The following is a 13,710-nucleotide window of genomic DNA, read 5'->3' on the forward strand; positions in this document are numbered from 1 at the left end:
ACGTATAGCTTCCACCATAGGTGACATGGGTAGCAGGCTGTCCTAAAACATGAAGTCAGGTTAGATGTTTGGATTCTGTCAGGAAACATTCAGTCCCCTAGGACAAAATTGCCAGAAAATACATGAAAACACCACACCTACATGTTCACATGCTACATGTGATTGTTGCCAATATCCAGGCATGTTGTCTGGGCTTCAAGCTCAATCATTCATCCAACTGCCGGATCCCTATCCCACTGATACAACAGCATCTTATCTCCGTGTGCCTGCTCCTGGCCGTGCAGTTAGCATGTGCCAGTGACACCGAGTCACATACTAACAAGGAGTTGATATCTCGTCCCCATAACCCAGCTGAGCAGCAGGTAGGGTGAAAATCAGACATAATTCAGCAAGGCAGGTAGTAAGCCTAAAGCCGTGGAGATCATGAAATTAAAGTGGACAGGAAAGGACGGGGCGCAATCAAGCATGGGTGACATGCCGTGTAATCCACTCACTTTGTGTCAGAGGAGGGGCTGCTAATTTCACATGAAGTAACTGGCGACGGCCATAGGAACACCGAGGTGGCTAGTTTGGTAACATGGAGGAGGGAGAGCCACCAGGAGGTGGATGAGCAAACGTCCCGATTCCCAGGGAGCATTGGGATCAGATGGTACTTCCAGCCGGGAAGTTACTGACGGTGGGGAGTGCAAACATCCAGAATGTATAACACTGCTGGCAGGACAGGATGAGAACCACCCGTGGGACCCGGGTCTGCTGCTACAACCCTCGCTCACCAGGTTTGGCTGCCCCTGCCCTGTGCATGTCACACTTTAACCTTCTGTGCAGGCACCAGGTGAAGTCACTTGGCCATTTAACAACAAAACGGTAGTGAACAACGCCAGTACTCTGTGCAGGAATACCCAGGGCCTGAGAGGCTGGGTTACAACATGCACACTCACCGCCGCCTGCCTGGCCACTGAGTCCTCTAACAGGAACAGATCCACATACACCATGTGCTACACCCCTACACCTCCATGTGGGCCCCGTCATACCTGCAATGTTCTGACCACCAACTCAGACTTATGGGTGTTATCGGCTAATACTGATCACATTCAGATATTAAGAAAAGCTCCGCTTGGGATTTCTGTATTTTACTGGCTCCTGACACACACACCACTTGTCAAAAGGCCCCATGCAAAGAATGGTATGTGACATACGGTAAAGATTTCCCTAGGTCGCTGCCAATTACGCTGATAACCAGAAATATATGACGCCACACACACGGGCAGCAAAAGGGTTAAATATCCACTGTGTTTTGTAGGAGAAAAATCACTTTCTGAAAATGAATATAGTTAATATGAGGACGCTCAGCATCCTTATACACTTCCTTCCTTGCATCTGCATCGCCATGTCTGCAGTGTCTGCCTGAGACTTTAATGCGGGTCTTACATTGTAAGGGAATGTAGCATTATTCGGTTACATTATGTTATTGGCTGCACCTGTTTCACCCTAACTGTGCTTATTGTGAGTAAGATCTTTATATGTTTGCAGGAGAGGGACACGCAGAAGAGGTTAGTGCACGGTGACGTCTTTATTCAGATTATAGGCAGGCTCTTACCTTTTTCCCTTTCTTGCCATCATCTTCCATCTCTCACCTGCGGAGTCTCCTCCTCCTGCGGTCCTGTGTGGCAGACGATGAGGAGGAGGAGGACGGGGTGGGGGGTGATGTCGCTGTCGCACGTGATGGGGGATTCAATGACATCCCTGCAGCCCCGGAAGCTACAGGTGGGATATGGGGAGTCGGGAGAAACCCTGGGGAGGGGGGAAATTGACAGAGGGATACACAGGGTGACCACAGAGGATAGGAGAGAGGGAGAGAAGGAGGGGACAGGTTGGATATAAAGAGGCAGAGGGGGAAAGTAAAGCTGGATTAGAGGACGGTGAATTAATATTGAAGTATGGGCATAGTGGGGAAAGCTAGGAGGAAAGGGAGGTCAACAATAGGGTAAGACGAGAGGGGCAGTATGTGGGAAGAGGAGTAGTGTATATGGGGGAGGAGCAATGAGGGGCAAAACCTAAATAAATTCCAATTAAAAAAAGAAAGTGATTGGGGAAATAAGAAAAGGACAAGGGAGGAAGTGGAGAGGAAAATGGGGGTGAGAGGAGAGTGGCAGAAAGGAGATAGGGGCAAGTACGATAGCGGTGAGGAGAGGGGCGCGGTGGAACACGAAAAGAGGGGGACAAGGTGGAAGAAGGAGCGTGGCAATGAATGACAGCAGTATAGTCAGGCAAAGGAAGAATAAGAGGGAAAGTGACAGAGCGTGAGGAGATAGAGCGTGTCAGAAGGAAAAAGTTATCTGTGACAGTGGGTAAGGAATGGAGGGACAGGCACTAATGACAGGGGGTTTCAGTGACATAGGGACAAACTAATGACAGGGGGTCTCAGACACAGGGGGACAAGCAATGACAGGGGAGAGGGACAGGCAAAGACGGGGGTCTCAGTGACAGGGTGTCAGGGACATGACAGGGGGTCTCGGTGACACAGGGGGAGAAGGACAGGCACTAATGACAGGGGGAGAGGGACAGACACATGACAAGGGGTCCTTGTGATACAGGGAGAGGGACAGACACTAATGACAGGGGGTCTCAGTGACACACTAAAGACAGGGGTTTAGGGTGACATGGGTACATACACTAATGACAGGGCGTCAATGAGATACAGGCAGACATGACAGGGAGTCTCAGAGACACAGGGACAGACACTACTGACAGGGGGTCATTGACATACAGGCAAACATGACAGGGGGTCTCGGTGACAGGCGATCTCAGTGACATACAGGCAGCATATCAGGGGGTCTCCGTGATAGAGGGGGTGACAGTGAGCCACCTCTCCCTGCACTTTCCCGCCCAGCCTCGCACCTGCCTCTCCCTCGCGCACACTGACAGCCTCGCACCTGCCTCTCCCTCGCGCACACTGGCAGCCTCGCGCTCTTATTCAAACCCCGCGGGCACTAACGGTCCCGTCCTCGCGCCGGGCGGCTGCAACTTTTTTTTCAAGTCTCCTGCCATCTTGGGTGTCGGCTCCCCAGCATGCACCGCGACCGGGAGTCTGTATGTGTGTAGTAGTAGTGTATGTATCTGTGTGTGTGCGTTCGGGAGTGGGTGTGGGTTTGGCTTCGGGCGGGCACGGTCTCCATGGGCTGGGAGGACTGACGTCAGAGTCCAACCACAGAGGCGAAAGGGACAAGAGAGCGCGGCAAACGGAGGCGCTCTATCCCCCTGGCTTCGGAAAACTCTATGGTTTGAAGAGGCAGGGGGGCGTGCGTGCGTGGTGTGACATCGGCCGCCATCTTGGTAGAGGCAGCTGCTGCAGCAGGGGCAGTGGAGGCGGTGAGCGCATGTAAGTGTGGTTATGTTGCTGGGTGACGTGTTTAGAGCACATTGTGCGTCATATGTACCTTTAACAGGCCTTGGTACGGATTGTAATGACATATCCGGCTATATCCTGTGCCATTCTCCCAACAGCTGGTGAATGTGGGCACATTGGGAGGTGACAGGGGACTTGGGAACATGGCATTTGATGGCAGATGAGAATCACCTATCCCCCCACCCCTCCCATCCCCCACCCTTCCAACACCAGGGCCCATTTGATCCCTGGGTGGCTGACAGGTGTATGATGGCCTTTTGGCTTTCCCAATTGTGTGAATTCCCTTACTATTTATTTATAAAAATGTATTACCAGGAAGTAATACAGTGAGAGTTACCTCTCATTTTCACGTATGTCCTTTGCACAGAGTTATGATGACAAATAATACATGGTTACAAATACATGGTTACATTACATGAGCAGGTTATACATTATGTACAAGACATTGCATGCACAGTTAGAGAAAATATATATTATAGGCGTATGTAACAGTTACAGACCTGATTAAAATGTTCGACAGCTTTAGTTTTGAAAGAACTTAGGCGGAGCTCATGCTTGTGGCGCTGGCGCGCGCTCCCATCCGCACCCCCAGCGATGTGTGTGCTAGCTGCAGGAGATCGGTCGTGATGATCGGGGGTGTGGTGAACGCGTCACTGAGCTGGTTCGCCCTCATTGGCTGAACCAGCTCACGTGACGCTGACGTCACGCTACTGCAGCCCCAAATCTCAATTTGAGTTGTGGCGGCAAAATGTAGCAGCGTCGACACGCGCAGCGCCGCAGGCACTTAAAGAACTGCAACAGGCAATAAGGTAAGGGTCCTGGATGTGTGCCCGGACGCAAGCGCGCGCACGTATCAACGCTGTCACCAAGAGCTTGGCCTTAAACTGGTGGTGGATGTGAGAGTCTCCGGTAGGTTGTTCCAGTTTTGGGGTGCACGGTGATAGGAGGAGCCGCCGGATACTTTGCTGAACCTTGGGACCATGAACAGTCTTTTGGAGTCAGATCTCAGATGATAAGTGCTGCATGTGGTCGGGGTGAGGAGCTTGTTCAGATAGACAGGTAACTTGCCCAGAAAGTATTTGAAGGCAAGACAGTAAAGATGAACTTTGCGCCTAGACTCGAGTGATGACCAATCTAGTTCTTTGAGCATTTCGCAGTGATGTGTGTTGTAGTTGCATTGGAGGACAAATCGGCATATTGAGTTGTAGAGGGTTTGAAGTTTGCTAAGATGAGTTTGGGGTGCCGAGCCATATACTCTGTCCCCATAGTCGATAATTGGCATTAGCATCTGCTGTGCAATACGCATTCTGACCAGCAGACTCAGGGCGCAATTATACCAAATGCTGCTCGGCAGCAGCGCTATTCTGTGACGCCAACGAGCAGCATAGTTATTATACCAGGGAGCCAGTGGAAAGGAGACGTGGCGGTGACGGTACGCCCTCATTGGCTGGAAACGCTCACATGACGCGGCCGTTGCCAGCCAAAAACAAATCTGCAGATCGCGCCAGGAGACAGCCGCCCTGCAGCTCCACGCAGCAGGTATGTGCGCGGCTATTGTCTTTAACAATGTTTTTCAGGCGCGCGTTTTCCTGTATAATCATGGCCTCAGGCTGCGGCCGCGCTGCCGCAGAGCCGCAGAGCGCACTCATGCTTGAGAGCGTTGACGTCACCAACTCTCCAAGCATGAGCGCTCGGCTGTCCTGCTAAATTTTGCAAGTGCTAGAGGGGGGGCGTGGCCGGGGGCGTTATTGGCTGGATCGGGGCTATGTCTGTGGCTGTGTGCATTGACTGGTGCTGATTTGGTTGCTGATGGGTCATGTGCAGTGCTTGACCAATCACCCAAAAATCTACTCGCCGAACCAAAAAATCTACTCGCCCCCTAGCCCCGCCCCAGCAAGTAAAATGCAGTCGCCCCGGGCGTCCGCATTTATCGAGGACTGGTCATGTGTCCCTTCAGCGCGCTTGAAAATCAATTTTCCCTGTCTCCCAAGCGCATAGCTTTGCTAAGCGTAAGTGCACGAGCGCGTAGCATGGCCATGCTAATTTGATTACATTAAAGTGAGCGCGCCAAGTGCGTGTCGCGGCAGTGGGGCTGCAGCCTAAGGGAAGATTTGTTCCTATAATGTACACCTAGTATGTCAATAGGTTTTGGATGTCAGGGTATCAATGTGCATCCCAAATGTTAAATGGGAGTCAAACCCAGTAACAGGAGTTAGGGTGGTGTTAGCGTTGGTTCTGATCTGGAGCTCAGTCGCTGGAAGCTTTACAAATGTAGCCTTGATCCCAAATACCATTGTTACAGTCTTGTCAGTGTTTAAAAACAATTTGTTTTGGGAAATCCAGTTTCCAAGTCTCAAAAAGTCAGACTGAAGTATGTGTTCAAGGTCAGAGAGGCTATGGCTGTGTGCATACAGGATTGTGTCATCTGCATACATGTGTATTGAGGCTTCCTTACAAGCTGTGGGAAGATCATTGATAAACACTGAGAAGAGTAGGGGCCCCAGAACAGAGCCTTGCGGGACACCACAGGTGATATCCAGGGGGTTGGAGTTAGAGCCTGAGATAGACACATGTAGGGATCTTCCTGATAGGTAGGACTGAAACCAGTTTAAAGCATGCTTCCCTATTCCAGAGCTCTGGAGTTTGTTAAGCAGGATAGCATAATCAACAGTATCAAAAGCCTTTGCAAAATCTAGGAATACTGCACCAGTGAGTTGTTCTATTCCACACTGGATTTCATTGCAAACTTTTAGCAGGGTAGTTACCGTGGAGTGTTTGGGGCGAAAGCCAGATTGGAATTGTATTTAATTGGTATCACACACACACACACACACACACACACACACACACACACACACACACACACACACACACACACACACACACACACACCTCCACACACACCTCCTCACACACCTCCTCACACACCTCCTCACACACCTCCTCACACACACACACACACACACACACACACACACACACACACACACACACACACACACACACACCTCCACACACACACACACCTCCTCACACACACACACACCTCCTGTCCCCACTGCATCACAGTAAATACTAACTGGAGACAAGAACACGACCGCCCGACACGCCCCCGGATGGCGCGCTAACCAAGGCCAGGGAAAGCACCCGCTTTCCTTCAGCCTCAGCGCGCCTCCGCACGGGCTGAGTCACCATGGACTCAGCCATTAGAATTAGAATGGCTTATTTTCACGAGAGAGTCCCCGATCTGTTGTGTGCCCAGCCAGTCCTGCAATAATGCAAATACCTATTCTCTGGCTCTTTGTTGCTTGTTGATCTCCACAGTCACTTCTTGAGTTGCTCGGTGTAGTAAACTGAGTGTAGTCATTCTCAGCAGTAATAATAAAGCAGCAATCCCGGCTGCTTATTATTTCTATTTTTTTCAGCATGGGAACCACATTATTTTCAGCTTCGGGGGGACACCAGGTTTCCGAGAAACTTCCCGTTGAAGTTACCGGCATTACTTCCTGGTTTCTCCCGGGGGATTAACTGGTTTCTCCAGGGGGGGTTTAACTGGTCGTCCAATAGGAAAACAGGATGATGTTGCAGCTTCCTATTGGCTCGCAGGACTCGCACGTTTTGAACAGCCATTTTGTTTCCTTTGGAGAGGCGACACACCGGTAACTTCACCGGTAAATATCTCGGGAACCAGGGGTTCCCCAAAATCTGAAAAGAATGCAGTTCCCATGCTATCAAATAAGCAGTCGGGATTGCTGCTTTAACAGTCCCCTCTCCAGGGTAAACAAAATGGCCGTTCAAACCAATATGAAGCTGCAACATCATCCTAGTGTATGTTTTCCTATTGGACGGCCATTTAAACCCCCCCTGGAGAAACAAGGAAGTAATGCCGGTAACTTCACCGTTAAGTATGTTGAGAACCAGGGGTCCGAAGAACTGAAATAATTGTTGGAGCACCCCTGGTTCTCGTTGTTGGGTGCTCAAAATGGCGGAGTGCTGCTTTTCATTTGCAGTTAGTTGGAGACTTGCACAATGTGTATTAATATATTTATCTATACATATATTTTTTTAAAACCGCCATCATCGTTTATTTGTAAAGCACCGACATTCCCGCAGCGCTGTACAATGAGGGCAGAGAGGGGATCTATCTCTAAAAATTAGCCTGTAGTCGTGATAAAGGATAGGGAGAGGGAGCGGCTCAGTGAGTAACGACACTGACTGGCACTGAGAGTGAGAAGCAGGGGAACCTGGTTCAATTCCCGGTGTCGTTTCCTTGTGACCTTGGGCAGGCAAGTCACTTTATCTCCCTGTGCCTCAGGCACCAAAAACATAGAGTGTAAGCTCCACGGGGCAGGGACCTGTGCCTGCAAAATGTCTCTGTAAAGCGCTGCGTAAAACTAGCAGCACTATACAAGAACATGCTATTATTATTATAAGTGCACAGAGCTGCCTCTAATTTCGTCAAGCTTTGGGGACCACCACTGTTGTCTTTAGAGACGTCTGGGGGGTCTAGGAAACACTGTGTGGGAACCTGCTGTCTTGGGGAGAAAGCAGTCGTATTGTGCTGGAGTTATTTAGTCATTCACATCCAACGCTTGGTTTCACATTACATAATGTAGCTTTCTATATACTTCATTACTGGAGGCACATTCAAAGGGTTAGATCAGGGATGGGCAACTCCAGTTCTCTAGGGCCACCAACAGGTCAGATTTTCAGGATATCCCTGCTTCAGCACAGGTGACTCAGTCAAAGACTGAGCCACAGATTTAGCAACCTGTGCTGAAACAGGGACTGATTGAACCACCTGTGCTGAAACAGGGGTATCCTGAAAACCTGACCTGTTTTGGTGGCCCTTAAGGACTGGATTTGGCCCCCCAGCTGTATTGGCTTCCTTACTGCCACAGTTCACTCACATACAAATATACCTTTGCAAGTCAGTCCTGTATCTGAAGCGCTACACGTAGCAGTCTGCGCCTCTCACGATAATATAATGAGATATTCAATATTTGACTCAATCTAGTACTTATGGGGTTAATGTGGCCACAGTTAAACATACGAAGGATGTCTCCGACTGCGGTGCGTCAACTGTGCTGAAGCAGGGATATCCTGAAAACATGGCCTGTTGGAGTTGGCCACCCTTGGTTAGATAGTATTGCCTCTCGGGCCTTCCCGGAGGTGAAGGGATGGATGAGCTCGGCCTTGGCAGTAAATCTCCTTTTTCTTTCAGAGAATGTCCACGCTGTTTCCATCCCTGTTCCCACAAGTGACCGAGTCCCTGTGGTTTAATTTGGACCGACCATGTGTGGATGAGAATGAGCTGCAGCAGCAAGAGCAGCAGCATCAGGCCTGGGTGAGGCAGCGTAAACCCCCTCGTGTGTTCAGGGACAGGTAGTGTTCCCAACCCCTATTCCCTAACCCTAGGACATGCACGCCTTGCCAGTCCTTCCAATCGCAACATGTCTGCTCCCATACTGCAGCCACCGCAGCTGCAAATATTACCAGGGCCACCGCGCAACCGGTCCTTCATCAAATGCTTCACTAATCCCCTAGCACGTGCACAATGTAACCCTTTCACTGCCAGAAAATGGGTCGCAGGCAGCAAAAGGGTTAAAAAAAACAGTAACAAGATCTCCCCTGTGACCCTGGGCAGTTGTCTGCCCTATCTCCAATACTTAATGTATATTTTCTCTCTGACGGGGTTATTTATTGGCTTCATTGGTAGTTTCCATATGATGGTTTCCCCGATCGGCACTATCACAGTTTAATGAATAACCGTCTTGGTCTCACAACTTGCCCTGCATCGGGGGCTCCTTTTCCCCGCTTCCCCCCTGTGTTGGGCGCTCCTTATCCCCGCTTCCCCCTTGTTGGGCGCTCCTTATCTCCGCTTCCCCCCGCACTACGGGCGTTCTTTATCCCAGTCTCCCCCCTCCCCCGTGCGTCGGGGGCTCCTTATCCCTGCTTCCGCCCCCATCCCCCCCCCCACCCCGCGCGTGGGACACTCCTTATTCCCGCACCCCCCTACCGCATCAGGCGCTCCTTAGCCCCGCTCTGCCCCCCCCCCCCCCCCCCGCACGTCGGTAGCTCCTTGTGTCCGCGTCTGACACACATGCCTTTGCGCTAAACCATGATACCCAATCATAATCTATACTTCTGTTTTCTTGGATGCCAAACCTAAACGGGAATGTTTCCCTTTGCAGCTCCAGAGCATAGCGGAAAAAGACAACAATTTGGTTTCTATCGGCAAACCCGCCAATGAGGTATGAGAGCAGGTCCCTGCTTCCCCGCAATGTCTCTTGTTCTGCTAATAATGTATTTAGAGGATGTGTAGACACTAGGTGTGAGAGACTGACCCCTGTCCTGTTGTATAAACAGTCTGCCACGCTGCACTGGGCTTTACAAAGTGCAATACAAATACTCTTGCCAGTACAGGGGTGGCCAACTCCAGCCCTCAAGGGCCACCAACAGGTCAGGTTTTTGGGATATCCCAGCTTCAGCACAGGTGGCTCAGTCGAAGACACCTGTGCTGAAGCAGGGACCAATTGAGCCACCTGCGCTGAGGCAGGGATATCCTCAAAACCTGAACTGTTGGTGGCCCTTGAGGACAGGAGTTGGCCAACCTTACACCAGTACTTGCAATCTCTCCCTTCCCATCAAGAAGGTTTCACATTTTGACCACCAGGCTCCCACGCCCCGTGGCACCGGCAACGTAACTTCATTGGTTCCGTAAGCACATGATGGGAGTGAATGAGCGCACAGGCAGTTAAAAGGCAGTAGGCTTTTGGGCACTTTTGGCGAATGTGTGCCGATATTAATTTGTTTCTTGTTATCCCCAATGCCGAGTGACCAAAAATACTTCCTAAAAACAGATCTGCGGGTAAAAGTCTGAGAGCATTGCGGGCTGTATAAGCTCAGAGTGCCTCTGGTTATCCGCGTGCCTGAGGACACTGCTTCACTCTCTGCGAGTTACACAAAGTGCATGTATGTTGGGTGTCCGCTGACTGCAAAACCCCAAGCCTAGCGTCGCAGAAACTGGACGGCTCCCCTGCATTGCTCTTAAAGCAAAAACAATTCCCTCTGTTCATCATGAGAAATAAATGTTTCCCTTTTACCCTGGAGATGTCCTCTCCCATTGCTGCTGTATTGGGGGGCGTTGTCACCATTTCTTTAATTCGGTAGTTTCAGCAGGAGATCTAATTTTCTGAGGGAAATTAACACTTTATTACATGGTTTCAGATTGGTAGATTAGATTTGGGGGGAAAAAAAGATTTTATTTGCACTGACTTCGACCTTTTATTACATTTTAATTGGTTGAGACACTTATCCTATAGTTAGATTGATCCAGAAAAAGTTCACACAAGGATGGGAGCGACGGGATGAGGAGGATGTTACGGTGATGGAAGTAGTGTAGGTGAAAATGGTGAAGTGCAGACGTGGCAGGGGGGGGGGGGATGGGTTAAGTGCCCCAGGGGGGGAGAGAGAGGAAGGGGTGAAGTGCCCGGGAGGGGGGGGGGGGGGGGAGTGGAAGACGGGAAGAGAGAGAGGAAGGGGTGAAGTTGTAGGGATCACAGCTTGAAGGTGTGCCAGGCTATAGCACTGCTTAGTACATTTGCTCCTAAAGTCTGTAGACTGCCACATTCCCAACACCACTAGCATGGGAAGCCTTAAGGTGCCAAATGTGCAATCCCATGGTGTCCCAGCCCCATAACTGCTCTCCTTGGATCTCCAGACTTACGACGAGGAGGAAGAGGAAGACGATGAGGATGACGAAGACAGCGAGGAAGACTCCGAGGACGATGAGGACATGCAGGACATGGACGAGATGAACGATTACAACGAGTCTCCAGATGACGGGGAGATCGAGGTGAGCTGAGAACCTCAAGGCCTCTTCTCCCAGAAGCCTCCAGTGATGGTCCGGTGCCGTGTACTCAGTGACGCGGAAACAAGGGGTTTTAACCCTTTCAACGCTGCACTTTGACAGCCTTTCTATTGTCGTGGCCCAGTGCAGAGTAACCTGTGCTGTGAGGGCAGCAGTCCAGGGGGAACTAATTCAGTCACCTGGATCCATATAAATGAGTGTAAGGAACCCCAAATGAAAATGTTGCAAGAATAAAGAACCGCAACGTGTTATGTACAGGCAGTCCTCGGTTATCCGACACAATGCGTTACTCAAAATGGCGTCGGATAGCGAAACGTTGTAAAGCGAAACACGTTTTCCCATAGGAACACTGTTTAAATGAAAGGTTCCGTTCCTGAAGGCATTTTTAACACTAAAATACACCAAATATTTTACGCAGGCAATAAGATATGCAGCACACACACATATAGTGTATATACTGTATTATATATATACATATAATATATAATATATATATGATATACACATAAACAACTTTGCAAAGCGTCGTAAGAGCGTTGGATAAGCCGTTTTGGCGGTGTAAAAATGAACACAGGTACGCATTGCATAGCGCTGGATAAGCCATTTGTTGTAAAACGAGGACTGCCTGTATAGTAACATGAACGTTTGAACATGCCAGAAACGGAAGGGAAAGAAACCCCTTTTCCCCACGTGCGTCTGCTTACGCTGAAGCTGAATTCATCAAAAGTGAATGGATCTTTTTACAGAGATGCCCGAGGGGTCGGCGCGGCACTGCGACGGGGTTAACCAGCTACATGTAATTATATCCTGGGATAGGCCGTCGACTAACGACAGCCCAGTCATTTCAGTACATCATGAACATTTATTTAAAGATTATCGATACATCTTAATGTTTGAAAGAGACAATCCAAGCGGCTGTTTTTCTTTTCTTTCAATGTTAGTTTATATTTTTCCATTGAATTAGGGGATCTTCGGAGCCGAGCTCCATTCGTTTCCGCCCCAGGGTGCCCCTGCTTCTCTAGATATTTACCTCTGTAGCCGGTAGCTGCTCCAGCTCGCTAGCTGGGTTCTTTTCAACGCTCCAGCGTCCGGCGATCCAATAGGAAGCCGTGATGTCATCGGAGCGAGGGCTTTAAAGATCGGGGGGCTTTAAAGTTGCTGAGATACTGGCACTCCCTTCGGAGGTATTTATCTCTGGGAAGCAGGGGGTTCCCGGAGCTAAAGTGTGTGCGTGCGTGCGTTTTCTAATTGCTCGTACTTCAAAGATCTCCGTAATGAAGATTCTTACCGTGGTGCAATTCTGTACTTAGATTCTCCAACAATATGCACCTCCTGATGTTTCAACGGTGCGAGCGTATTTTTATTCTTCCTTCATTTCCGCAGGCTGATATGGAGGGAGCGGAACAAGATCAGGACCAGTGGATGATATAGAGGAGCCTGTCTACAGGAAACGCGCACTGATTCTGTGGCTGTGGCCTGGAAGCGAAGACCAGCGCAAGGATACCACTGCGGCTAGTCTGTCTCCAATCCCCGGGATGTTGTGTCCTTGTATTAAAGTGCAATAACAGGACAGCACTCCCGGCCTACTGCACGGCTCTGAGACCGCTCCAGGGTTACAGTCTTCTATGCTCTATGGCAAGGGGGGGGGGGCAACTCCAGTCCTCAAGGGCCACCAACAGGTCAGGTTTTTAGGATATCCTTGCTTCAGCACAGGTGGTGCAGTCTTCGATTGAGCCATGTGTGCTGAAGCAGTGATATCCTGAAAACCTGACCTGTTGGTGGCCCTTGAGGACTGGAGTTGGCCACCCCTGGTCTATTTGTTATCAGTATATTAAGTGTAACACAGAGTATTTTAATAGCCAAAAATGACTGCATGAAAAGGGGGCACAGTGTGCTAGTCCTAAACCTGCACCCACACTGTGCGTCTGCCATTGTACATGGAGCCCAGGGAAGGGGGCACAGTGTGCTAGTCCTAACTCTTCCCCCACACTGTGCGTCTGCCATTGTACATGGAAGCCAGGGAAGGGGGCACAGTGTGCTAGTCCTAAACCTGCACCCACATTGTGCGTCTGCCATTGTACAGGGAGATCAGGGAAGGGGGCACAGTGTGCTAGTACTAAACCTGCACCCACACTGTGCGTCTGCCATTGTACAGGGAGACCAGGGAAGGGGGCACAGTGTGCTAGTCCTAAACCTGCACCCACACTGCGTCTGCCATTGTACAGTACATGGAAACCAGGGCTTGTTTGGCGTTTTTAATACTGAGCACTTTGAACTTCTTTATCGCGTTTGGAAATATGTTGCTTAATTTTCCAGAAATAAAGATGAGCTTCAATCCAGAAAACCGCTCTGGCATTATGCGGCATGCGGGGCTCAATCTTTCCTCTCCGCTCAAATAATGTGGGTGTGTTGCAAGAGGTTTTTAGCCATG

At 50.0% G+C, this 13,710-nt stretch overlaps 2 protein-coding genes across 7 annotated transcripts in view; one reads left to right on the top strand and one right to left on the bottom strand.

Annotated features, from left to right (window-relative positions):
* CCM2 (CCM2 scaffold protein) overlaps nt 1–3,235 on the bottom strand; it is a 54,252-nt gene extending 51,017 nt beyond the window's left edge. The window contains exons 1-2 of one of the 5 annotated variants that reach the window (XM_075588121.1): nt 2,934–3,235; nt 1,598–1,791 (exon numbers count right to left, since the gene is read on the bottom strand). In XM_075588121.1, the coding sequence (XP_075444236.1) occupies nt 1,598–1,627 (30 nt within the window). In that variant the 5' untranslated portion in view covers nt 1,628–1,791; nt 2,934–3,235. Of the gene's footprint in view, nt 1–1,597 lie in introns of all 5 variants that reach the window. The other 4 variants (XM_075588120.1, XM_075588118.1, XM_075588119.1 and 1 more) reach the window with 4 other exon arrangements.
* On the top strand, nt 3,040–13,623 carry ANAPC15 (anaphase promoting complex subunit 15). 2 transcript variants are annotated; one of them, XM_075588129.1, is made up of 5 exons: nt 3,040–3,109; nt 8,631–8,753; nt 9,601–9,660; nt 11,130–11,264; nt 12,663–13,623. In XM_075588129.1, exons 2-5 carry the CDS (start codon nt 8,634–8,636, stop codon nt 12,708–12,710), a joined length of 363 nt encoding a protein of 120 aa, XP_075444244.1. In that variant the 5' UTR covers nt 3,040–3,109; nt 8,631–8,633; the 3' UTR covers nt 12,711–13,623. The 2 variants fall into 2 exon arrangements, with proteins under 2 accessions (XP_075444244.1, XP_075444242.1); XM_075588127.1 differs by having other exon boundaries at nt 3,052–3,379.
* Nucleotides 13,624–13,710: the final 87 nt, after the last annotated feature.

The sequence above is a fragment of the Ascaphus truei genome, chromosome 2 (assembly GCF_040206685.1).
Source record: "Ascaphus truei isolate aAscTru1 chromosome 2, aAscTru1.hap1, whole genome shotgun sequence".
Lineage (NCBI taxonomy): Eukaryota > Metazoa > Chordata > Amphibia > Anura > Ascaphidae > Ascaphus > Ascaphus truei.

What these genes read in the sequence shown, in the direction of transcription:
- ANAPC15 (XM_075588129.1), top strand. Translation starts at nt 8,634, where the DNA reads ATGTCCACGCTGTTTCCATCCCTGTTCCCACAAGTGACCGAGTCCCTG. An exon ending in AGCAGCAGCATCAGGCCTGG is followed by an intron (nt 8,754 to 9,600) that starts GTGAGGCAGCGT and finishes TTCCCTTTGCAG; the next exon opens with CTCCAGAGCATAGCGGAAAA. An exon ending in TCGGCAAACCCGCCAATGAG is followed by an intron (nt 9,661 to 11,129) that starts GTATGAGAGCAG and finishes TTGGATCTCCAG; the next exon opens with ACTTACGACGAGGAGGAAGA.